The sequence below is a fragment of the Gobio gobio genome, assembly GCF_949357685.1.
Source record: "Gobio gobio genome assembly, chromosome: 4".
Lineage (NCBI taxonomy): Eukaryota > Metazoa > Chordata > Actinopteri > Cypriniformes > Gobionidae > Gobio > Gobio gobio.
In genome coordinates this window covers 1,774,112-1,801,294 of record NC_137100.1, presented here as the reverse complement: position 1 = coordinate 1,801,294, position 27,183 = coordinate 1,774,112, and the positions used below count along the sequence as shown (strand labels likewise).

Genomic DNA, 27,183 nt, shown 5'->3' with positions numbered 1-27,183 from the left:
GCTCAGGTGTCCATCGCTCAGGTGTCCATCGCTCAGGTGTCTATCGCTCAGGTGTCCATCGCTCAGGTGTCTATCGCTCAGGTGTCTATCGCTCAGGTGTTTATCGCTCAGGTGTCTATCGCTCAGCTGTTTATCGCTCAGGTGTCTATCGCTCAGGTGTTTATCGCTCAGGTGTCTATCGCTCAGGTGTCCATCGCTCAGGTGTCTATCGCTCAGGTGTCTATCGCTCAGGTGTCCATCGCTCAGGTGTTTATCGCTCAGGTGTCCATCGCTCAGCTGTTTATCGCTCAGGTGTCTATCGCTCAGGTGTCTATCGCTCAGCTGTTTATCGCTCAGGTGTCCATCGCTCAGCTGTTTATCGCTCAGGTGTCCATCGCTCAGGTGTCTATCGCTCAGGTGTCTATCGCTCAGGTGTCCATCGCTCAGGTGTCTATCGCTCAGGTGTCCATCGCTCAGGTGTCTATCGCTCAGGTGTCCATCGCTCAGGTGTTTATCGCTCAGGTGTCTATCGCTCAGGTGTCTATCGCTCAGGTGTCTATCGCTCAGCTGTTTATCGCTCAGGTGTCCATCGCTCAGCTGTTTATCGCTCAGGTGTCTATCGCTCAGGTGTTTATCGCTCAGGTGTTTATCGCTCAGGTGTCTATCGCTCAGGTGTCTATCGCTCAGGTGTCTATCGCTCAGCTGTTTATCGCTCAGGTGTCCATCGCTCAGCTGTTTATCGCTCAGGTGTCTATCGCTCAGGTGTCTATCGCTCAGGTGTTTATCGCTCAGGTGTCTATCGCTCAGGTGTCTATCGCTCAGGTGTCTATCGCTCAGCTGTTTATCGCTCAGGTGTCCATCGCTCAGCTGTTTATCGCTCAGGTGTCTATCGCTCAGGTGTTTATCGCTCAGGTGTCCATCGCTCAGGTGTTTATCGCTCAGGTGTCTATCGCTCAGGTGTCTATCGCTCAGGTGTCTATCGCTCAGGTGTCCATCGCTCAGGTGTTTATCGCTCAGGTGTTTATCGCTCAGGTGTCTATCGCTCGGGTGTCTATCGCTCAGGTGTTTATCGCTCAGGTGTCCATCGCTCAGCTGTTTATCGCTCAGGTGTCCATCGCTCAGCTGTTTATCGCTCAGGTGTCCATCGCTCAGGTGTCTATCGCTCAGGTGTCTATCGCTCAGGTGTCTATCGCTCAGGTGTCTATCGCTCAGGTGTCTATCGCTCAGGTGTTTATCGCTCAGGTGTCCATCGCTCAGGTGTCCATCGCTCAGGTGTCTATCGCTCAGGTGTCTATCGCTCAGCTGTCTATCGCTCAGGTGTCTATCGCTCAGGTGTCTATCGCTCAGGTGTCTATCGCTCAGCTGTTTATCGCTCAGGTGTCTATCGCTCAGGTGTCTATCGCTCAGCTGTTTATCGCTCAGGTGTCCATCGCTCAGCTGTTTATCGCTCAGGTGTCCATCGCTCAGGTGTCTATCGCTCAGGTGTCTATCGCTCAGGTGTCTATCGCTCAGGTGTTTATCGCTCAGGTGTCTATCGCTCAGCTGTTTATCGCTCAGGTGTCTATCGCTCAGGTGTTTATCGCTCAGGTGTCTATCGCTCAGGTGTCCATCGCTCAGGTGTCTATCGCTCAGGTGTCTATCGCTCAGGTGTCCATCGCTCAGCTGTTTATCGCTCAGGTGTCTATCGCTCAGGTGTCTATCGCTCAGCTGTTTATCGCTCAGGTGTCCATCGCTCAGCTGTTTATCGCTCAGGTGTCCATCGCTCAGGTGTCCATCGCTCAGGTGTCCATCGCTCAGGTGTCCATCGCTCAGGTGTCTATCGCTCAGGTGTCTATCGCTCAGGTGTTTATCGCTCAGGTGTCTATCGCTCAGCTGTTTATCGCTCAGGTGTCTATCGCTCAGGTGTTTATCGCTCAGGTGTCTATCGCTCAGGTGTCCATCGCTCAGGTGTCTATCGCTCAGGTGTCTATCGCTCAGGTGTCCATCGCTCAGGTGTTTATCGCTCAGGTGTCCATCGCTCAGCTGTTTATCGCTCAGGTGTCTATCGCTCAGGTGTCTATCGCTCAGCTGTTTATCGCTCAGGTGTCCATCGCTCAGCTGTTTATCGCTCAGGTGTCCATCGCTCAGGTGTCCATCGCTCAGGTGTCTATCGCTCAGGTGTCTATCGCTCAGGTGTCCATCGCTCAGGTGTCTATCGCTCAGGTGTCCATCGCTCAGGTGTCTATCGCTCAGGTGTCCATCGCTCAGGTGTCTATCGCTCAGGTGTCCATCGCTCAGGTGTTTATCGCTCAGGTGTCTATCGCTCAGGTGTCTATCGCTCAGGTGTCTATCGCTCAGCTGTTTATCGCTCAGGTGTCCATCGCTCAGCTGTTTATCGCTCAGGTGTCTATCGCTCAGGTGTTTATCGCTCAGGTGTTTATCGCTCAGGTGTCTATCGCTCAGGTGTCTATCGCTCAGGTGTCTATCGCTCAGCTGTTTATCGCTCAGGTGTCCATCGCTCAGCTGTTTATCGCTCAGGTGTCTATCGCTCAGGTGTCTATCGCTCAGGTGTTTATCGCTCAGGTGTCTATCGCTCAGGTGTCTATCGCTCAGGTGTCTATCGCTCAGGTGTCTATCGCTCAGCTGTTTATCGCTCAGGTGTCCATCGCTCAGCTGTTTATCGCTCAGGTGTCTATCGCTCAGGTGTTTATCGCTCAGGTGTCCATCGCTCAGGTGTTTATCGCTCAGGTGTCTATCGCTCAGGTGTCTATCGCTCAGGTGTCTATCGCTCAGGTGTCCATCGCTCAGGTGTTTATCGCTCAGGTGTTTATCGCTCAGGTGTCTATCGCTCGGGTGTCTATCGCTCAGGTGTTTATCGCTCAGGTGTCCATCGCTCAGCTGTTTATCGCTCAGGTGTCCATCGCTCAGCTGTTTATCGCTCAGCTGTTTATCGCTCAGGTGTCTATCGCTCAGGTGTCTATCGCTCAGGTGTCTATCGCTCAGGTGTCTATCGCTCAGGTGTTTATCGCTCAGGTGTCTATCGCTCAGGTGTCTATCGCTCAGGTGTCCATCGCTCAGGTGTCTATCGCTCAGGTGTCTATCGCTCAGGTGTCTATCGCTCAGGTGTCCATCGCTCAGGTGTCCATCGCTCAGGTGTCCATCGCTCAGGTGTTTATCGCTCAGGTGTCTATCGCTCAGCTGTCTATCGCTCAGGTGTCTATCGCTCAGGTGTCTATCGCTCAGGTGTCTATCGCTCAGGTGTCTATCGCTCAGGTGTCTATCGCTCAGGTGTCTATCGCTCAGGTGTCCATCGCTCAGGTGTCCATCGCTCAGGTGTTTATCGCTCAGGTGTCTATCGCTCAGCTGTCTATCGCTCAGGTGTCTATCGCTCAGGTGTCTATCGCTCAGCTGTTTATCGCTCAGGTGTCTATCGCTCAGGTGTCCATCGCTCAGCTGTTTATCGCTCAGGTGTCTATCGCTCAGCTGTTTATCGCTCAGGTGTCCATCGCTCAGCTGTTTATCGCTCAGGTGTCCATCGCTCAGGTGTCTATCGCTCAGGTGTCTATCGCTCAGGTGTTTATCGCTCAGGTGTTTATCGCTCAGGTGTCTATCGCTCAGGTGTTTATCGCTCAGGTGTCCATCGCTCAGGTGTCCATCGCTCAGGTGTCCATCGCTCAGGTGTCTATCGCTCAGGTGTCTATCGCTCAGGTGTCTATCGCTCAGCTGTCTATCGCTCAGGTGTCTATCGCTCAGGTGTCTATCGCTCAGGTGTCTATCGCTCAGGTGTTTATCGCTCAGGTGTCTATCGCTCAGGTGTCTATCGCTCAGGTGTCCATCGCTCAGGTGTTTATCGCTCAGGTGTCTATCGATCGGGTGTCTATCGATCGGGTGTCTATTGCTCAGGTGTCTATCGCTCAGGTGTCCATCGCTCAGGTGTCTATCGCTCAGGTGTCTATCGCTCAGGTGTCCATCGCTCAGGTGTTTATCGCTCAGGTGTCTATCGCTCGGGTGTCTATCGCTCAGGTGTCCATCGCTCAGGTGTCTATCGCTCAGGTGTCTATCGCTCAGGTGTGGGTATCGCTCAGGTGTCCATCGCTCAGGTGTCTATCGCTCAGGTGTCTATCGCTCAGGTGTCCATCGCTCAGGTGTCTATCGCTCAGGTGTCCATCGCTCAGGTGTCTATCGCTCAGGTGTCTATCGCTCAGGTGTTTATCGCTCAGGTGTCTATCGCTCAGGTGTCTATCGCTCAGGTGTCTATCGCTCAGGTGTCTATCGCTCAGGTGTCTATCGCTCAGGTGTCCATCGCTCAGGTGTCTATCGCTCAGGTGTGTATCGCTCAGGTGTCCATCGCTCAGGTGTCCATCGCTCAGGTGTCTATCGCTCAGGTGTCTATCGCTCAGGTGTCCATCGCTCAGGTGTCCATCGCTCAGGTGTCCATCGCTCAGGTGTTTATCGCTCAGGTGTCCATCGCTCAGGTGTCCATCGCTCAGGTGTCCATCGCTCAGGTGTCCATCGCTCAGGTGTCCATCGCTCAGGTGTCCATCGCTCAGGTGTGTATCGCTCAGGTGTCCCTCGCTCAGGTGTCCATCGCTCAGGTGTCTATCGCCGCTCAGGTGTCCATCGCTCAGGTGTCTATCGCTCAGGTGTCTATCGCTCAGGTGTCCATCGCTCAGGTGTCTATCGCTCAGGTGTCCATCGCTCAGGTGTCCATCGCTCAGGTGTCCATCGCTCAGGTGTCTATCGCTCAGGTGTCTATCGCTCAGGTGTCCATCGCTCAGGTGTCTATCGCTCAGGTGTCCATCGCTCAGGTGTCCATCGCTCAGGTGTCTATCGCTCAGGTGTCTATCGCTCAGGTGTCTATCGCTCAGGTGTCCATCGCTCAGGTGTCTATCGCTCAGGTGTCTATCGCTCAGGTGTTTATCGCTCAGGTGTTTATCGCTCAGGTGTCTATCGCTCAGGTGTCTATCGCTCAGGTGTCTATCGCTCAGGTGTCTATCGCTCAGGTGTCCATCGCTCAGGTGTCTATCGCTCAGGTGTCTATCGCTCAGGTGTCTATCGCTCAGGTGTCTATCGCTCAGGTGTCTATCGCTCAGGTGTTTATCACTCAGGTGTCTATCGCTCAGGTGTCTATCGCTCAGGTGTCCATCGCTCAGGTGTCTATCGCTCAGGTGTCTATCGCTCAGGTGTCTATCGCTCAGGTGTCTATCGCTCAGGTGTCTATCGCTCAGGTGTCTATCGCTCAGGTGTATGATATACATTCATGCCAATAAAGCAATTTTGAATTTGAATGTATTTATTTGATTAAATCACAGCGATGTAATGATGGCTTTATTTAGATTCAGCCCAATTTTGTTTGATATTTTCTATCTAATGCAATGAAATTCACACATTAAGTGTTTTAAGTGTCTCCTGGGAGCTGCTTTAAATAAAATAAACGGATGAATGTGTCAGAGCATCAAACACGTCTTCGTGTGTTTGTGTGTGTGTGTGTGTGTGTGTGTGTGTGTGTGTGTGTGTGTGAGAGCAGGTGATGGAGTATCTGCCCGGCGGAGACCTCATGGCTTTGATGAACAGATATGAAGATCAGATAGACGAGTCCATGGCTCAGTTTTACCTGGCGGAGCTCGTACAGGCCGTTCACTCGCTCCATCAGATGGGTTACGTTCACAGGTACCACCAAAACACACTTTAGCCTAACCCCAAGCCTAACCCCAAGCCTAACCCCAAGCCTAACCCCAAGCCTAACCCCAAGCCTAACCCCAAGCCTAACCCCAAGCCTAACCCCAAGCCTAACCCCAAGCCTAACCCCAAGACTAACCCCAAGCCTAACCCCAAGCCTTACCCCAAGCCTTACCCCAAGACTAACCCCAAGACTAACCCCAAGACTAACCCCAAGACTAACCCCAAGACTAACCCCAAGACTAACCCCAAGCCTAACCCCAAGCCTAACCCCAAGCCTAACCCCAAGCCTAACCCCAAGCCTAACCCCAAGCCTAACCCCAAGCCTAACCCCAAGCCTAACCCCAAGCCTAACCCCAAGCCTAACCCCAAGCCTAACCCCAAGCCTAACCCCAAGCCTAACCCCAAGCCTAACCCCAAGCCTAACCCCAAGCCTAACCCCAAGCCTAACCCCAAGCCTAACCCCAAGCCTAACCCCAAGCCTAACCCCAAGCCTAACCCCAAGCCTTACCCCAAGCCTAACCCCAAGCCTTACCCCAAGCCTTACCCCAAGCCTAACCCCAAGACTAACCCCAAGCCTTACCCCAAGCCTTACCCCAAGCCTAACCCCAAGCCTAACCCCAAGCCTAACCCCAAGCCTAACCCCAAGCCTAACCCCAAGCCTAACCCCAAGCCTTACCCCAAGCCTAACCCCAAGCCTTACCCCAAGCCTTACCCCAAGCCTAACCCCAAGACTAACCCCAAGCCTAACCCCAAGCCTTACCCCAAGCCTAACCCCAAGCCTAACCCCAAGCCTTACCCCAAGCCTTACCCCAAGCCTAACCCCAAGCCTAACCCCAAGCCTAACCCCAAGCCTAACCCCAAGCCTAACCCCAAGCCTTACCCCAAGCCTAACCCCAAGCCTTACCCCAAGCCTAACCCCAAGCCTAACCCCAAGCCTTACCCCAAGCCTTACCCCAAGCCTTACCCCAAGCCTAACCCCAAGCCTTACCCCAAGCCTTACCCCAAGCCTTACCCCAAGCCTTACCCCAAGACTAACCCCAAGCCTTACCCCAAGCCTTACCCCAAGCCTAACCCCAAGCCTTACCCCAAGCCTAACCCCAAGCCTTACCCCAAGCCTTACCCCAAGCCTAACCCCAAGCCTTACCCCAAGCCTTACCCCAAGACTAACCCCAAGACTAACCCCAAGCCTAACCCCAAGCCTAACCCCAAGCCTAACCCCAAGCCTAACCCCAAGCCTTACCCCAAGCCTTTCCCCAAGCCTAACCCCAAGACTAACCCCAAGCCTTACCCCAAGCCTTACCCCAAGCCTAACCCCAAGCCTTACCCCAAGACTAACCCCAAGACTAACCCCAAGCCTTACCCCAAGACTAACCCCAAGCCTAACCCCAAGACTAACCCCAAGCCTAACCCCAAGCCTAACCCCAAGCCTTACCCCAAGCCTAACCCCAAGCCTTACCCCAAGACTAACCCCAAGCCTTACCCCAAGACTAACCCCAAGCCTAACCCCAAGCCTAACCCCAAGCCTAACCCCAAGCCTAACCCCAAGCCTAACCCCAAGCCTAACCCCAAGCCTAACCCCAAGCCTAACCCCAAGCCTAACCCCAAGCCTAACCCCAAGCCTAACCCCAAGCCTAACCCCAAGCCTAACCCCAAGCCTTACCCCAAGCCTTACCCCAAGCCTAACCCCAAGCCTAACCCCAAGCCTAACCCCAAGCCTAACCCCAAGCCTAACCCCAAGCCTAACCCCAAGCCTAACCCCAAGCCTAACCCCAAGCCTAACCCCAAGCCTAACCCCAAGCCTTACCCCAAGCCTTACCCCAAGCCTAACCCCAAGCCTAACCCCAAGCCTAACCCCAAGCCTTACCCCAAGCCTAACCCCAAGCCTTACCCCAAGCCTTACCCCAAGCCTAACCCCAAGCCTTACCCCAAGCCTTACCCCAAGCCTAACCCCAAGCCTTACCCCAAGCCTTACCCCAAGCCTAACCCCAAGCCTAACCCCAAGCCTAACCCCAAGCCTAACCCCAAGCCTAACCCCAAGCCTAACCCCAAGCCTAACCCCAAGCCTAACCCCAAGCCTTACCCCAAGCCTAACCCCAAGCCTAACCCCAAGCCTAACCCCAAGCCTTACCCCAAGCCTAACCCCAAGCCTAACCCCAAGCCTAACCCCAAGCCTAACCCCAAGCCTAACCCCAAGCCTAACCCCAAGCCTAACCCCAAGCCTAACCCCAAGCCTTACCCCAAGCCTTACCCCAAGCCTTACCCCAAGCCTTACCCCAAGCCTAACCCCAAGCCTAACCCCAAGCCTTACCCCAAGCCTTACCCCAAGCCTTACCCCAAGCCTTACCCCAAGCCTAACCCCAAGCCTAACCCCAAGCCTTACCCCAAGCCTAACCCCAAGCCTAACCCCAAGCCTAACCCCAAGCCTAACCCCAAGCCTAACCCCAAGCCTAACCCCAAGCCTAACCCCAAGCCTAACCCCAAGCCTTACCCCAAGCCTTACCCCAAGCCTTACCCCAAGCCTTACCCCAAGCCTAACCCCAAGCCTAACCCCAAGCCTAACCCCAAGCCTAACCCCAAGCCTAACCCCACGCCTTACCCCAAGCCTAACCCCAAGCCTAACCCCAAGCCTAACCCCAAGCCTAACCCCAAGCCTAACCCCAAGCCTTACCCCAAGCCTTACCCCAAGCCTAACCCCAAGCCTAACCCCAAGCCTTACCCCAAGCCTTACCCCAAGCCTTACCCCAAGCCTAACCCCAAGCCTTACCCCAAGCCTTACCCCAAGCCTTACCCCAAGCCTTACCCCAAGCCTTACCCCAAGCCTTACCCCAAGCCTTACCCCAAGCCTTACCCCAAGTCTAACCCCAAGCCTAACCCCAAGCCTTACCCCAAGCCTTACCCCAAGCCTTACCCCAAGCCTTACCCCAAGCCTTACCCCAAGCCTAACCCCAAGCCTAACCCCAAGCCTAACCCCAAGCCTAACCCCAAGCCTAACCCCAAGCCTAACCCCAAGCCTTACCCCAAGCCTAACCCCAAGCCTAACCCCAAGCCTAACCCCAAGCCTAACCCCAAGCCTTACCCCAAGCCTTACCCCAAGCCTAACCCCAAGCCTAACCCCAAGCCTTACCCCAAGCCTTACCCCAAGCCTAACCCCAAGCCTTACCCCAAGCCTTACCCCAAGCCTTACCCCAAGCCTTACCCCAAGCCTTACCCCAAGCCTTACCCCAAGCCTAACCCCAAGCCTAACCCCAAGCCTAACCCCAAGCCTAACCCCAAGCCTTACCCCAAGCCTTACCCCAAGCCTTACCCCAAGCCTTACCCCAAGCCTTACCCCAAGCCTAACCCCAAGCCTTACCCCAAGCCTTACCCCAAGCCTTACCCCAAGCCTTACCCCAAGCCTAACCCCAAGCCTAACCCCAAGCCTAACCCCAAGCCTAACCCCAAGCCTTACCCCAAGCCTAACCCCAAGCCTAACCCCAAGCCTTACCCCAAGCCTTACCCCAAGCCTTACCCCAAGCCTTACCCCAAGCCTAACCCCAAGCCTAACCCCAAGCCTAACCCCAAGCCTTACCCCAAGCCTAACCCCAAGCCTAACCCCAAGCCTAACCCCAAGCCTTACCCCAAGCCTCACCCCAAGCCTCACCCCAAGCCTCACCCCAAGCCTAACCCCAAGCCTAACCCCAAGCCTAACCCCAAGCCTTACCCCAAGCCTAACCCCAAGCCTAACCCCAAGCCTAACCCCAAGCCTTACCCCAAGCCTAACCCTAACCCCAAGCCTAACCCCAAGCCTAACCCCAAGCCTAACCCCAAGCCTAACCCCAAGCCTAACCCCAAGCCTAACCCCAAGCCTAACCCCAAGCCTAACCCCAAGCCTAACCCCAAGCCTAACCCCAAGCCTAACCCCAAGCCTAACCCCAAGCCTAACCCCAAGCCTAACCCCAAGCCTAACCCCAAGCCTAACCCCAAGCCTAACCCCAAGCCTAACCCCAAGCCTAACCCCAAGCCTAACCCCAAGCCTAACCCCAAGCCTAACCCCAAGCCTTACCCCAAGCCTAACCCCAAGCCTAACCCCAAGCCTAACCCCAAGCCTTACCCCAAGCCTAACCCCAAGCCTAACCCCAAGCCTAACCCCAAGCCTAACCCCAAGCCTAACCCCAAGCCTTACCCCAAGCCTTACCCCAAGCCTAACCCCAAGCCTGTGATTTAAAGCTCTGTATAAAAAATTATAATAGTATTAAACTAAATAATACATTAATTGACATAGTACATATTTTTGCTAGTTTATTAATAATTTGTGTAATGTGTGTATATAAATAAAACTTAATTTTTTTTCTTCATTAATTTCTGTTTGTTGTCTTTTCTTTTGTCAGAGATATTAAGCCGGAGAACGTTCTGATCGACCGCACGGGTCACATTAAACTGGCCGACTTCGGCTCGGCGGCCAGACTGACGGCTAGCAGAGCGGTAACAGCGCTAACACGTCATTCTGAACCAATGGCTTTACACCGTCACTTCCACATCCAGAGGTTAATGAGTGGCGTGTTGTTATTGGAACAGGTGACGTGCTCCAAACTCCCAGTGGGATCTCAAGACTTCCTGGCCCCTGAGATCCTGTGTGGGCTCAGCGGAGGGACGGCGTTCAGCTTCGGCCCCGAGAGCGACTGGTGGCCCCTGGGCGTCATCGCTTACGAGATGATCTTCATGAAGTCGCCCTTCGCTGACGGCACAGCCACAAAAACCATCAACAACATCAGGAACTTCCAGGCGAGTCTAGCGGTCTCTCTGTAAAAGGACACGCGCAGTGTTGGCACTGCAAAAAATGCTTTTCTTACTTAGTATTTTTGTCTTGTTTTCAGTCCAAATATCAAAAAAATCTTACATTTAGAAGCATTTACTAGACAAGGAAAAGTTTTTGTCTTGTTTTCGGGGAAAATAACTAAAAATTAAGAAAAAAAAATAAAAAATCTGCCAATGGGGTAAGGAAAATAATCTTAATTCAAACAGAAAACAAGATTATTTTGTTTACCCCATTGGCAGATTATTTTGCTTATTTTAAGCAAAAACTCCCTTAATTTTTAGTTATTTTCCCCAAAAACAACACAAAAACTTTTGCTTGTCTAGTAAATGCTTCTAAATGTAAGATTTTTTCGATATTTGGACTGAAAACAAGACAAAAATACTATGTAAGAAAAACATTTTTTGCAGTGTTGGGGAAACGCATTACAAGTAACTTGAGTTAAGTATTAATATTACTTTTTCCAAGTAACTAGTAAAGTAACGCATTACTTTTCAAATTTACAACAAAATATCTGAGTTACTTTTTCACATCAGTTTGACTGACAGCTCATGTTGAGAGTTAGTGCACAGGTGTGTGTGTGTGTGTGTGTGTGTGAACATGATGGTTATTGTAGTTCTAGACTAAATGTGAGCATTTATTTATCTCACTTGCACAATAAAGATTCTGTTCTCCTCAAAATGAATAAAATCAGTCAAATGCAAAATCAGAATACTGTGCAAACCATAATTCAACGATAATTCAATGTTAAATAAAACAAGTATTTTTATGCATAATCTACCTTTATATTTAATTTACCAATGTCTTGCTGCTGACCTTTGATGATGAAAATTACTAGATTTTTTGTTTTTATTGGTAAAACTTTTTTCTCCTGCGTCTATTCCTCCATTACCCAGAGCTGCGCCCTCTAGTGTTCATGCGGGAATCTGCATCTTTACCTCAGCCTGGGGCTTATTTTTAAATTTTTTACCGTTGCACAAAAATATAACTTTTTTGTTATAAACAAAAACAAGCCCAGCCCAGGTGAGAAAAAGTAACGCAAAAGTAACGTAACGCATTACTTTTCTTAAAAAGTAACTCAATTAGTTACTTTTTTAGGGAGTAACGCAATATTGTAATGCATTACTTTTCAAAGTAACTTTCCCAAACACTGGACACGAGTATATGTAAATGGCATTAATGAACGTTTTCGTGTGTGTGTTTTGCTCACAGCGCTTTCTGAAGTTCCCAGAGGAGCCTAAAGCCAGCTCTGCGTTTGTCGACCTGCTCCAGAGTTTGTTGTGTGGATCGCGGGAGCGTCTGGGATACGAGGGCCTGCGGTCGCATCCCTTCTTTTCCTCCATTGACTGGACCAACCTGAGACACAGTGAGTATCTGTGTTCACACCGCCGCCATTGAGAGCGTCAAAATTCGCCCATGCTTGTTGCTGATTGGCCCTTGAGCATGGACACGCCCCTGAGTGAGAAGCACAGACGCCATTTTGTTTACTCGCTGTATCAGCGCTCGAGTATTACAATGTGTGCGCCACAAACATCACTAATGTTCAGGGTTTTTCCTGCATTGGACATTTTTTGCCGGCCGCCAAAATTAATTTTTGTCCCGCCAAAGCCTAATTTGATGAGTTATTGTGATTTATGAGTGACAGAAAGAACGATCAGAGAGAGAACGATCCCCCGCACACACTCTCTGGGTCTTCAAAATAATCAGTGTTAGCTGTTAGCTCTCTCATATTTCTCTTTCTCATATTTATCTTTCTCTTTTCTCTTTCATTATTCTCATATTTTGACTCTTCTCTGACCAGCTGACATAAAGCAGGGCTCGACATTAAAGGGTTAGTTCACCCAAAAATGAAAATTCTGTCATTAATTACTCACCCTCATGTCGTTGGACACCCGTAAGACCTCCGTTCATATTCGGAACACAAATGAAGATATTTTAGTGTAAAGCTGATGGCTGAGAAAGGCTTCAGATAGGCCTCCATTGGCATTCAGTACATTGACACTTCCAAGATCCATGAAAGGCACTTAAAACGTCGTTACAAAGTCCATCTCACCACAGTGGCTCTACAATAATCATACAATGCGACGACAATAGTTTTTGTGCGCAAAAAAAAATCAAAATAACACCTTTATCCAACTTGTTCTCGACTTCCGTGTGTGCCTCCACGACGCATGCGCGAGAATATGACGCAGATCCGGCGTTCGGACATATGACCCAGAAGCGATTTGTTTACGAGCAGAGGAAGACGCGCGTGTCTAAGCTGTTGGATTCTACATTGATCGTGCTTTAGGTCTCGGCGTAGTGCTCAAAATGGGGCTTAAGTGTGTATTTCATTGATTCTCGAACACCGGCGCTACGTCATATTCTCGCGCATGCGTCGTGGAGGCGCACACGGAAGACAAGAACAAGTTGGATAAAGGTGTTATTTTGATTTTTTTTTGCGCACAAAAACTATTGTCGTCGCATTGTATGATTATTGTAGAGCCACTGTGGTGAGATAGACTTTGTAACGACGTTTTAAGTGCCTTTCATGGATCTTGGAAGTGTCAATGTACTGAATGCCAATGGAGGCCTGTGTGAAGCCTTTCTCAGCCATCAGCTTTCAACTAAAATATCTTCATTTGTGTTCCGAATATGAACGGAGGTCTTACGGGTGTCCAACGACATGAGGGTGAGGAATTAATGACAGAATTTTCATTTTTGGGTGAACTAACCCTTTAAGCATGTTCACGTCAATCTGTCATCCACTTGTCCGAGTAAAAAATGTGCTTGTCCGGAAAAAAAAGATTTTTTTTTTGTGTGTGTGTGTTGTAAATAAAATTTATTCTGAAGCAATATTCTCACCAGTGTTCAATCAGCTTTGACATATGCATATTTGTGATATTTTTACCTTTTATAAAGGGCATTTTTCCCCTAATCTTATTAAATATAGGCTATGATTCAGCTTTCATTTTATATTCTTAAATTGGATCAATCAATTAAATTAGAAGACGACACTGGCTGTTACCAGTCAAATTAAATAATTTACACTGAAAAATTACAACTGCATTAAATAATGTTATGAGATTGTTTTAAATATACAAATAAGAAATGTTGGAAAGATGAAACTAAAGCACCAGTAGGTGGCGCTGTGACCGTCTGAATGAGCGAGTCATTGAGTCGATTCGTTCAAACGCTGATTCATTCAAGAATGAGGTAGGCGTTTACGAATAGTTCATTGAATCTTTGATTCTATCGATTCATTCAAAACGCTGAATCATTCACTAACACACGTTGTTGCTGTGACACTCGTTCTGCTGTGATCTTTTGGAACTATTTTCGCTGCTGAAATAGAACAAAAACACTCAATATTGCATCTAAAATGTAAGTGACTTAATGTTAATAATTGTTTATGGAACTGTCACTTTCAGTCGTGATGTTATTCAGGAAAACACACTCTTGGGAATGTGTCGTTGCAACTGTATCATATTATAAAAATAAATAAACTCCACATTTCTACATTTATAGGGCAGTGTGTAACTGAGTTTCTCTGTGTGAGCGGTGGACATTTGTTTCGATTTCTCCTCGAGAGGCTGCGCGAGCGCCAACAGTGCGTTAGTTAACGTCAGTTATACATTATACATTATTATCATTCACTGTCAATCGCCACTATCAGTAATGAATGCAGAATCATTCTTGCACTTTGGTGATTCCCTAGTTATTTTTTGTTTTGATGTTTTAACCAGGACACTTGTCCGTCGGGCAAGTAAAATAATTTTTCACTTGCCCCTTCAAAAAATCCACTTGTCCCGGACAAGCGTTAATGTCGAGCCCTGCATAAAGCATACTTTCAATCAACGGGAAACAAATTATATTCAGTTATGAAGTGTTTTCTGTGTGTTGACAAATCTTTCGCGATGTTCTAACAGACGGGATTCGCACACAGCGCGTCTGCTAATGTCCGATTCGCCACCTAATGACTCCTTTGAACCGAATCATTTTAACGACTGGTTAGAACAACTGATCTGTCCAACACTGAACTCACGAATCAGTTTAATCATTTACTCAGAACACATCTAAAGCGAGAACACAAGTGTGCTTACACAGTTAAGCAAGAGTGGATAGGAAGAATTATTTTTAATTATCAACAGTATTTCAGCTTATTTATGCTGACAATGTGTAGTAAATAAATAGCCTACAATCATTTAGACTGGAGTGAGGTGAAACCAGAACAAAGTTGTTGTTAGCTAGCTGATAATTTTTATTAAATTGCTTATTGCAGAAAATTAGGCTATTTGTTAATTTTTAATGCTACTTTTTAATATTGATATGATTATATACCAAAACAATTATCTGTAAATAGTGTAAAAAATGAGGAACAAAAGAAACAAACATCGATGTAAGAGATCACACATAAAATGAGATATCAAAATAAGATCAAAATTACTAGCATTTTTTAAATGTATTGTCAGTATTGCGCTCGCAGATCACGTGGGTAGTGTGTGGGTGTGTGTGTGTGTGTGTCAACCACCACCAAAGACCATTTTTGACCCAGGAAAAACCCTGAATGTTCCAGTGAACACACGAGTCTCAGAGACTCCGGCATCAGAGCCTCTGAGGACACCGTAGTTGAAGTTCATTTATGATGGAAAAATGTCGGTAAATGTTATATATTTGCGCAAATCATTTTACACACGACTGCTTCACCAACGCTTCACGCTCAAGTCCAGAACGAGTGAGGATGGCACTTCATATTCTGTGAATGTTTGCTAATGTCCTTTCTGAATGATCTGAACGTTGCACAGCTAATACGGCTAGCGTTAGCATCGTCTCTGACTGTATTCACAGAGACTAGAGCTGTGGCGTCCCGTCTGTAACCCATAAACACACATTTATTATGCGTTGTGTAGTCAGGTGAGGGACGTGTTACGCTCACACACGAGCACCTACACAATAATCTATAGATGAACATGACGGCACATGCTAGTCGATGAGCTAAATCAGCGCAACTCCACAACAACTAGCGTTGCATAAATGATCATTCAGTGTAAAGTGTGGAGCTCTTCCTGAGTCTCTCGTGTGTGTGACTCAAACATGAACGGCTGATCCACAACTGCTCATTTCTGACATTAGTCTGAGTGAGATTGGCCTGTTTTGTTGTTGGTGGAGGATCTGAAGCTCCGCCCTCTTCTGGAAGGGGGGCGGGTAGACACAGCTCATTTGCATTTAAAGGGACACACACAAAAACGGCAAAACACACAAATAGGGGCAAATTTGACCAGCTATAATAAATGATCTGGGGGTATTTTGAGCTGAAACTAACTATGAGGTGAAATGTAACTATAATTGTCAAAGGGGAGATATTATGCCCCATGTTTGCTAACGAAATAAACCAATTAAAAGCCATTTGTATGGTGTGTTCATGGTTAAGTGCTAGTCTAATTTCAACATGCAGTCTTATAGGAATTTTTCTTTTTTTTATTTCCACTTTTAAGGCCCAATACGGTTTGATTCCAGAGTTATTGGGATCTCAAAGCAGCTCCATGTCCAAATTGTTGAGTTTTACCCATTTTCAATGTGATTTAGAGGGAAACAAGCTACTTCAGACGTTGTTCTTTAAACACAATAAGTATCAGCTGTGTGCAAACGGACTCGCATTTGGTTTTCGACCACTGCAATGGGTAATATTCAGCAAATTGAACACGGAGCCGCTTTGAGATCCCCATATCTCTGGAAATGAAACATATAGGACCCTTAGAACGAACATGCCTAAGGAAAAGTTTATTAAGAATGAGAATCTAAAAGGATATTGAGATCTCTTTAATACTTCGGGAGTTACAGGCATGCAAACTTGGGGAAAATATCATTTATGGCACTCAGACAGGAATGCTCTCTGCAATTGAGTTGATGGAAAAACACGAGATGCATTTCTAGTTTCAACATTATTTGTTTCGTCAGACATTTCATATTAAAAGACAAATGTATCAGCTTTGAACGACCCACATTTATGACCACTAAAAACCAGTCCTGCGTCTATATCTGACAATCTGGATATAGCCAACAATACATTGTATGGGTCAAAATGATCCATTTTTCTTTTATGCCAAAAATCATCAGGAGATTAAGATCATGTTCCATGAAAATATTTAGTAAATGTCCTACCGTAAATATATCATCAATGTATTATTAGTAGTAATATGCATTGCTAAGGACTTAATTTACACAACTTTAAAGGAGATTTTCTCAATATTTAGATTTATTTGCACCCTCAGATTCCAGATTTTCCAAATATTGTCCTGACAAACCGCACATCAATGATGATTTATGATTTATTCAGCTTTGAGGTGATCTATAGATCTCAAATTATAAAAATGTACCCTTATGACTTTGTCGTTGTTGTCCCTTTATACCCTTAGTTGTCCAGGGTCACAAATCGGTGTTGTTTTGAGCAAATTAATTGCATTCACGCTGAAAAACAAGCGTTCTAGGGTGAAAAAGTTGCCTTTAAATAGTGTTGCGCGCCTTCTTATCAAACCCGCCACAGCAATGATCAACCTCTCCTCCATTTTGCTTTGTTTAAAAAAAAAAAATCAACTAAATCCAGTATAAACATTTATATCAAGATCTGGTCCTAGAGCATAAACACAAAGTGGAACGAACTTTCGGTCTCATACACACACGCACACACACAAACACACATGTGTGTGACTGCAACAGAGCGCATTTTTATAGAAACTGGCCAATAAAATCAACAGAACTGGCATAAATCTGAAAAAATTCGATTCATAAATGAAGGACAAATACTAGAGCACAAATGCAACATGAACAATCATGAGAAAGAGAGGGAAAAGAGCAAATAAAAGAAAGATGAACGGCAGCTTAACTTCTGCGTAACTTCCCTATGGACCTCTAGTGGATAATGTGGTCATTGCTCTCTCTCTCTCTCTCTCTCTCTCTCTCTCTCTCTCTCTCTCTCTCTCTCTCTCTCTCTCTCTCTCTCTCTCTCTCTCTCTCTCTCTCTCTCTCTCTCTCTCTCTCTCTCTCTCTCTCTCTCTCTCTCTCTCTAACTATAATTCCTAAAGTTTTTCCACAAACCTACAGATGGCGGTATTCTATCCCTAACACACAGAGCAATGTCCAAAAAACTATTTATATTTAATTAAGATCATCATTCAAGTGATTTTTTCATAAAAAAATTATTTTTAATGAGCCAATTTATGACATAGTTAAGTATTTGTGCAGTAAATAGGTAAAAAACTACCAAATACCCACAAAAACACAGCATAAATGTACAGTTGAGAAGTAAATAAAAAAAATTATATATAGTTTTCCATGTAAAAAAATTATATTTCCTTATGCAATCGCTCTGTAAAAGTTTGGGGTCTATCTGAGCACAAGGGACTCAAACGTAAACCCTACTTGAGGACGATTAAGGTTTAAATAGTGTTGCGCGCCTTCTTATCAAACCCGCCACAGCAATGATCCTCCTCCATTTTGTTTGGGAACTAATGTGGTCGGAGCCAAAGTTTACAGGACTGCGTTCTCTGAAATCCTCTCTAGCTGGACTTCTACATTCCCATTGGTTGCCGCTGAACCACTTCATATGTGTATATATATATGTATACATCTCATTACCATAAAGTTGACGGCATGTGAGCGTATGTTAAAGCGCTCATCCGCTCCGTGACGCACAATGCCTCATCAGTGTGTCTGAAATGTAATTTTTCCATGTGTCTGTTAATTACGGGTTATTAATCCTTAGACTGACTCGCTGCTATTTCTGTAGCCTTTAAAGTGATTACTTCTCTTGTGTAATTGCTGGATTTGTTATAGTGTCTCGGCGCACAGATTGCTCTGCAGCTTTAAGTGAAACACAGAGGATCTGAATTAATTCATTAAGCCTGTGGTGTAAAGCTCAGAGGTTCTGGATCTGCTTTAAGGCTTTAGGGGTGTGTGGCACACACATTATCTTAAATCACTGTGTTAGTAGTACTTACATCACCGTAAACACTGCATTGATTATCAGTGTTGGAAACTATGAAATATTTTATTGTTCATGATTCTTTGATGTATAGAAAGTTCAAAAGAACTTTGAAATTGAATCTTTTGTAACATTATAAATGTCTTTTCTGTCACTTTTATGCATCCTTGCTGACATCTTTCTTTTTGTTTGAATGTTAGTGTATCAGAGTTTCTCCACAAATATGAATCAACACTAATAATAATCATAATGTTTCTTGATCCTCATCTGAATGATTTGTGCAGGGTCATGTGACACTGAAGACTTGATAAATTCTGCTTTGATCACAGGAGTAAATTACACTTTACTATATATTCACATAGAGAACAGCTGATTTACATTGTATAAATATTTCACTTTTTATAACCATATTTTTTGATCAAATAAATGCAGCCTTGGTGAGTAGGAGAGACTTTCAAAAACATTAACAAAAACATAATTATTCCAAACTTGGAAATTGGTTGTTCATATGATAGCATTCACTGCCATACACTATGATAACAAACCATATTTATGGGGAAAAAACTTTATTTCATAATGTATTAACTTCCTCATACACACACACTTGGGCAGCGAGTGGATTTCTGTGGAATTAATCAGATTATATAGTGTGCAGGTGTTCTCACAGAGAGAAGCTCTTAGATCAGTCACACGGCCAAACCGTAATGAGATAACACACACAGAAACGCAGACATTTCTTGCTCATTGTGCTGAGTTTCCAGGATTCAACCCTTGAACTCTTGTCGAATGAACAACTTGACTGAAATCAGTTTGATTTAAAGGGTTTGTCTATTATGGAATCAGGCCTCTTTCTCACTAGAGCTGGACGATATAGCTACATTTATATCTCAATATTTTTCCAATGTTTTTGCATTTGCGTTTGATAATTCGTTTTTTTTTTTTGTAAAACTTGCGTTACAGCGTCTGAAACATACTTTACCTCGTACACAAATGATTAAAAATTGTGTAAAACTTGCGTTACAGCGTCTGAAACATACTTTACCTCTTACACAAATGATTAAAAATGGTGTAAAACTTGTGTTACAGCGTCTGAAACATACTTTACCTCTTACACAAATGATTAAAAATGGTGTAAAACTTGTAACAGCGTCTGAAACATACTTTACCTCTTACACAAATGATTAAAAATTGTGTAAAACTTGTGTTACAGCGTCTGAAACATACTTTACCTCGTACACAAATGATTAAAAATTGTGTAAAACTTGTGTTACAGCGTCTGAAACATACTTTACCTCTTACACAAATGATTAAAAATGGTGTAAAACTTGTGTTACAGCGTCTGAAACATACTTTACCTCTTACACAAATGATTAAAAATGGTGTAAAACTTGTAACAGCGTCTGAAACATACTTTACCTCTTACACAAATGATTAAAAATGGTGTAAAACTTGCGTTACAGCATCTGAAACATACTTTACCTCGTACACAAATGATTAAAAATTGTGTAAAACTTGCGTTACAGCGTCTGAAACATACTTTACCTCGTACACAAATGATTAAAAATGGTGTAAAACTTGCGTTACAGCGTCTGAAACATACTTTACCTCTTACACAAATGATTAAAAATGGTGTAAAACTTGTGTTACAGCGTCTGAAACATACTTCACCTCTTACACAAATGATTAAAAATGGTGTAAAACTTGTGTTACAGCGTCTGAAACACACTTTACCTCACACACAAATGATTAAAAATGGTGTAAAACTTGTGTTACAGCGTCTGAAACACACTTTACCTCGTACACAAATGATTAAAAATGGTGTAAAACTTGTGTTACAGCGTCTGAAACACACTTTACCTCGTACACAAATGATTAAAAATGGTGTAAAACTTGTGTTACAGCGTCTGAAACACACTTTACCTCGTACACAAATGATTAAAAATGGTGTAAAACTTGTGTTACAGCGTCTGAAACACACTTTACCTCGTACACAAATGATTAAAAATGGTGTAAAACTTGTGTTACAGCGTCTGAAACACACTTTACCTCGTACACAAATGATTAAAAATGGTGTAAAACTTGTGTTACAGCGTCTGAAACATACTTTACCTCTTACACAAATGATTAAAAATGGTGTAAAACTTGCGTTACAGCGTCTGAAACATACTTTACCTCTTACACAAATGTTTAGAAATGGTGTAAAACTTGTGTTACAGCGTCTGAAACATACTTTACCTCGTACACAAATGATTAAAAATGGTGTAAAACTTGCGTTACAGCGTCTGAAACATACTTTACCTCATACACAAATGATTAGAAATGGTGTAAAACTTGCGTTACAGCGTCTGAAACATACTTTACCTCACACACAAATGATTAAAAATGGTGTAAAACTTGCGTTACAGCGTCTGAAACATACTTTACCTCATACACAAATGATTAAAAATGGTGTAAAACTTGCGTTACAGCGTCTGAAACATACTTTACCTCATACACAAATGATTAGAAATGGTGTAAAACGATACTCGGTTACTTAACGTAACCTCGGTTCTCTCTAGAAGAGGGAACGAGTATTGCGTAAGTTCCTTACGCTACGGGAAAGTATTCTTTCTTCGAGATTTCTGAAAAACCCAAAATTATCCTTAATTTTGTAACATTGTCAACGCAGTGTGGCAGCCTGGCAGACCATAGCAGGCTATTCCAGCGTGCTATTGGCTGCTCTGCTGGCAACTGCAGCAGCCTATCGGTGAGCCCGCGTGACGTGGCGACCAATGAGGGCGCTTCGCGCCCACCTGGCTTCATTTGCCTACAGGTGGGGCGTGGCCACGTGTATATAAGCAGGGCTCACGGGCTGCATATTCGGTTTTCGTAGTTCTGAAGCGTAAAAGCCCGCGGGGCGCACGGCAAGGAACGCAATACTCGTTCCCTCTTCTAGAGAGAACCGAGGTTACGTTAAGTAACCGAGTATCGTTCTCTTACGAGAGGTTCTCTCGTATTGCGTAAGTTCCTTACGCTACGGGAACATATTGTCAACGCCGTGCGTGCCTCGCATACAGCATATGTATCCCAGGGAACCGGGGAAAAAACACTGCTCGGGCAGGGTGGCCGGTAAAGGAAACGGGCCACCACATATACAGACACTTCATTTGAACTGACGGGTGGTTACAACAGGTGGTTACAACAGCCTGTCCCATGAATGAGGGAACGGCACCTGCCGGTCTCCTTCAAATTCACCACACCTTGTCTCATGAATGAGGGAACGGCAACGCCAGTCGCCTTCAAATTCACAATATCTTGTCATATGAGTGAGGTAACGGCACCGCCGGTCACCTTCAAACTCACAACAGCTCGTCTCGTAAATGAGGGAACGGCACCGCCGGTCTCTTTCAAATTCACATGAGCCTAGTACCGAACTTACTACCAGTATGTGAGCTATGTCTGCGCAGAATCACTGGGCAGAACCAACAGCCCTATTGAACTGATAACACTTTCGCCTGTAAGGCAGGAACTTCCAGATTGTAAAATCTCACGAACGTAGACGGGGAGGCCCAGCCTGACGCCATACAGATATCGTGGATGGAAATCCCTCTGGCCCAAGCCCACGAAGAGGCCATGCCTCTGGTGGAGTGTGCTCTGACACCTAGCGGGCACTGCAGGTGTTTGGAAGCGTATGCAGTTGCAATCGCGTCCACTATCCACCTGGACAGGGTCTGTTTCGAGGAGGCGAGACCTTTAGCGCGCCCTCCAAACGAAACAAATAGCTGCTCAGAACGCCTGAAGGCGGCGGAGCGTGTGACATAAACCCTCAATGCCCTGACAGGGCAGAGGATATTGCCACCGTCCCCCTCGTCGGATGCTGGAGAGAGCCGAGAGGGAGATAATCTGCGCCCTGAAGGGAGTGCCGATCGCTTTGGGGACATAACCATGCCTCGGTCTGAGAATGACCTTAGAGTCATTAGGACCGAACTCCATACACGTCGGGCTCACTGAGAGCGTGTGTAGATCCCCCACGCGTTTCACTGAAGCCAGAGCTATCAGGAACGCGGTTTTTAGCGAAAGGAACCTTGGTTCCACAGTCTCGAGCGGTTCAAAGGGATGAGCCTTCAGGGCCTCTAGGACCAAGGCCAGATCCCATATAGGAACCAAAGGGGGCCGCGGGGGATTCATCCGTCTGGCTCCTCTGAGGAAACGGAGGATGAGCTCGTTCCTTCCTAGCGTGCTACCTAGCGTCGTCTGAGCGAACGCTGCTATAGCCGCCACATACACTTTGAGCGTGGAAGGGGACGTGCCCAGTTCCAAAAGCTCTTGGAGGAAGGGGAGCACCCGCTGGACCCCACATTGCTGTGGGTCCAATCCCTTGGAAACACACCACTCAGTGAACACCGACCACTTAGAACTATATAACCGCCTCGTCGAGGGGGCTCTAGAGTGTGAAATCGTGTTCATAACCCCTTCGGGCAGGTCAACGGGTATCCGTTGGTCACCCATACATGCAGAGACCATCGCTCTGGATGGGGATGCCAAACTGACCCTCCTGCTTGAGAGAGGAGGTCTGCTCTCAGCGGAACTGGCCAGGGGGGTGAGTGCGACAGCTTCACCAGCTCTGGGTACCAAATCTGGTTCTCCCAGCGCGGCGCTATAAGGAGCACCGGGCGGCACGTCTCCCTGATTTTCGCTATGACCTGGGTAGGGTTGGGAACCGAGAACCGGTTCTTATGCAGAACCGAAACTGATTTTTGAAAAATACCAGAACCGCGCGAAATTCCTAAGTTTCGGTTCCGAAAACGGTTCTGGTGCAATGTGTGTGCGAAGCGCTGGAAACGTATCCGAGTGACAGCCAGTGTTGCCAAGTCCGTGGTTTCCCGCTTTCCACTGTTGCCGCGGGCTGTGTTTCATGTCCGCGGGTTGAGGCGATTGTGCAATTGTGCGGGTTTTGTTGTAAAAACCTGGCAACCCTGGCTCACCTCATCATGAATATTAATTACGTTGCCTGCCGCTTCCAGGAGTGCAACGCAGTTCAGCCTGAAAGCCCTCGCGCTACACATTTACGGTTTTGCGTCAGATATTTTCTCGTTGACCACCAGCATGGCGAAGATAAAGTCACAAGTATGGATTCATTTCCAAAGAATGAATGATAATGAAGCAAAATGTAACACGTGAGAAGTTCATAACATGCAAAGGAGGCTGCACTAGCAATTTGACAAAACATTTGCTACAGCAGAGAGTGCCTCAGGGCTTATACCAGATTTATAGTGAAAGGCCTATATATATATATATATATATATATATTATATATATATATATATATAATTTGTCAACCGTTGAGTCACCATGGTTTAGGTAAGCGTTTACGCACAATTACCTTTGTAATGCTGAATTGCAATTTATTATTTACAAGTTCACTGAATAACTGAATTACTATTAAATTAATATACAACTAATTAATAAATATAACTAATAAATATAATTTATAACTTGGTTTTATTCAGAGACAGAGAGATAAAATGTAATAAGACAATTTCAGAGGTGTTCATTTGAAAAACAATGTGTTGCAAGAATGGCTTAATTAATACTGTAATATATGTACAGTACAGGACTTTTTTGACATTGCCAACCTGTAAATAAATTTTAGAGCAAGTAATAAACACAAAATGGATTGTTTGAGTTGCGTATTGTGCCTTTTTCCTTTACCACTATTTGTTTAATAATTTTAATGGAACCGGAATCGGAACCGGAATCGTTAGGCGGAACCGGAACCGGAAAATTTCTCACGATTCCCAACCCTAATCCTGGGGCAATAGGGAAATCGGCGGGAAATCATACAGCGGGAGGCTGGGCCAAGGTTGGGACAGCGCATCCTCGCTTTTGGACAGAAACGTCGGGCAGCGGGCGTTCTCTTTTGTTGCAAAGAGGTCGAGCTCCGCTCTGCCGAATAGGCGCCATACCAGCTGGACTGTCTGGGGGTGCAGGGACCATTCTCCTGAGAGAATGAGGCCCCTGGACAGCTTGTCCGGGCCCACATTGAGGTGGCCCGGTACGTGCGCAGCTCTCAGCGAGCGCAGCGAGCTGTCTGCCCACACGAGCAGGCGTTCTGTCAGATTGCCCAGACACCTGGACCTGACACCGCCCTGCCGGTTCACGTAGGACACCACTGTGGTATTGTCCGACCGGACCAACACGTGGTGTCCTCGTATAAGCGGGAGAAACTGCTTGAGCGCGTTCTCTACCGCTATCATCTCCAAACAGTTTATGTGTAGGAGTTTTTCCTCGCTCGACCAGAGGCCCGAGGCTGATCTGCCCTCGAAAACGGCGCCCCAACCCGTGGTGGAGGCGTCCGTCGAGATGACCTTGCGGTGTGAGATGGCTCCCATCGTCACTCCCCTCTGGTACCAGTCGGCTACTAACCAGGGCTCTAGGCTGAAACACAGCTCTGAGTCACTCTGATCCTGAAGCCTCCGGACGCCCAGGCTCTGTGAGGCACTCGGGCGTTTAACCAGCATTGCAGCGGGCGCATGCGCATTAAGCCCAGCTGGAGCACAGCTGCAGCTGAGGCCATACGTCCCAGCATCCTCTGAAAGAGCTTGAGAGGTGCGATTTTGCCCGGCCGGAAGTACTCAGCCATGCGCTGAACTTGGCGCGCGCGTTGGGGTGACAGGCGGGCTGACATTGCCACAGTGTCCAGATTCAAACCCAGAAATGAGGTTGATTGCGTGGGCACTAATGAGCTCTTGGTCCAATTGACCGTGAGCCCCAGGCTGTCCGGATGGCTGAGCAGCATTGCCCTGTGGGCGAGGAGCTCGGCCTCTGACTGCACCAGGATGAGCCAATCGTCCAGATAGTTCAACACTCGCATCCCTCGACTTCTCAGAGGAGCGAGGGCCGCGTCCATGCACTTCGTAAATGTACGGGGTGCTAGTGACGGGCCGAACGGAAGGACGGTGTATTGATAAGCCTGGCCGTCGAAGGCGAATCGTAAGAATGGCCTGTGACGTGGCGTTATCTTGATTTGAAAATATGCATCTTTCAAATCTAGGGAGATTAGCCAGTCTCTCGGGCGAGTATGCGCGAGGATCTGCTTGGTCGTGAGCATCTTGAACGATCTTCTCATAAGAGCTTTGTTCAGACGCCTCAGATCCAGAATCGGTCTGAGCGACCCATCCCTTTTTGGCACGAGAAAATACCGGCTGTAAAAGCCTGACTCGCTCATAGAATGGGGAACCGGTTCTATAGCCCCTTTGCACAGCAGCGTGGCTATTTCTGCTCGAAGTAGATGTGCTACTTCCTCGCTCACTCTCGTCTCTGTACGCGCACAGAAGCGCGGAGGGTGGCGAGCGAACTGCAGAGTGTAGCCGTGCTTCACTGTTTTCAGCACCCATTCTGATACACCTGGAATGGCTTCCCACGCTCTCGCGTGTGCCACACGGGATAGAACGGCCTCCGGGCTCAAAACGCCGCGCTTCGCGGGTTTGACGGCCTGTATAGGAGGGGCGGGCGCAGTGCGCGCGCTCTCTGTGCTGTGGGCCAGCCGATCGCTCTCGATGGCTGGCCGCCTTACACACTGTATCTCTGCCGCTTCGAGCGGGGAGTGGCTTGTGTGTGGCCCTACACTCGTCGTTCCGGCCACCTTGGGCGGAGAACAAATGGTGTGTGGCGCGGCGCATGGCGCCGGGGGCAGAATGTTCGCGAAAATGTGTGAGCGCGTTTGAGCGGGCACAACTCTTACGCGTGGAACATGACCGGTTAAGAGTGGCTGTGTGACAGCGCGTGTGGTGATTAGGCGTGGGCGCAAATAAGCGGACACGTGACCTAACTCTAGCACTCGAGCGGCCGGTGGCCGCTTTATGTGAGTGAGAGACACGGGATTTGTGGTGCTTGGGTGCAGGGGTGAACACAAAAGTGGGCACGTTTACTGCATTTGAAAACACATACGGCGTGAGCCGTGCAACCAGAAATAAAAGCAACTTCGTGATTTCTCTGGTTCGTCGTAAAACGGCGGTTGTAGACAGGCGAGAGGGCAGTTTTGCCGGCTCGTTGGCTGCGTGAGAGCCATCTGCAGCAGCCACAGGAGTGGGGGCTGACAGGAAGAAGAGTTTTGACGGTGGTCCGGCCACGGCGGGACTTAACCGTCACTTCCCCCTTCTGCTAGGAGGACTTTGGAGGGGCTTCAGTTGGAAACAGGCGAGAGGGCGAGTCCGCCGGCTCGTAGGCTGTGTGGAAAACATCTGCAGTAGCCACAGGAGTGGGGACTGACAGGAAAACAGAGTTTTAACGGTGGTCCGGCCGCAGCGGGACTTAACCGTCTATTCTCTCCTTATGTATAGACGCCCAAAAATACTTGAGCGCCACGTGGTGCAAGTTAGCTTTCTGTATGTAAGAAAAGCTGGCCGCGAGCCCGGGGAAGCGGACAGTAAACATTTTTATCTGCCGCGAGAGCTGGGCTCGAACTCGGGTCTCCGGCGTTTCAGCCGCTGATTTTGCCGCTGTGCTACCGGGAGGGACACAATAGCGTTCAGTTAGCGCGAGCATACGGCAGTACGTCCTCGTGCTTATTGGCAGTCGTGCGTGCATAAAAGACAGGCTCGTTACTGCAATAGTAATATTTCCATCCGCCTGAACTGGAGAGGGGGCTGAGAAATGCTCGAGAAAGGCGGTTCGTCCGGCCACAGCGGGACGAAAACACCCTCTGTTAATTTTCCGGTGAGTGCGGCGCGCACACGCGAGCTGAACATGCTCGTGACCGTGCGCACTCTCATTCCTTGTGAACGGCGCAATCTGCGCGGTCCAACAGGGG

The 27,183-nt window shown here is 47.3% G+C and overlaps 1 protein-coding gene across 1 annotated transcript in view; it reads left to right on the top strand.

Annotated features, from left to right (window-relative positions):
• Positions 1 to 27,183, top strand: part of cita (citron rho-interacting serine/threonine kinase a) — a gene marked incomplete at its 5' end in the record, with an annotated part of 157,909 nt that overhangs the window by 21,245 nt on the left and 109,481 nt on the right. The window contains 4 exon segments of the mRNA XM_079814231.1: positions 5,486 to 5,628; positions 10,008 to 10,101; positions 10,195 to 10,401; positions 11,645 to 11,798. Coding sequence (XP_079670357.1) covers positions 5,486 to 5,628; positions 10,008 to 10,101; positions 10,195 to 10,401; positions 11,645 to 11,798 — 598 coding nt within the window.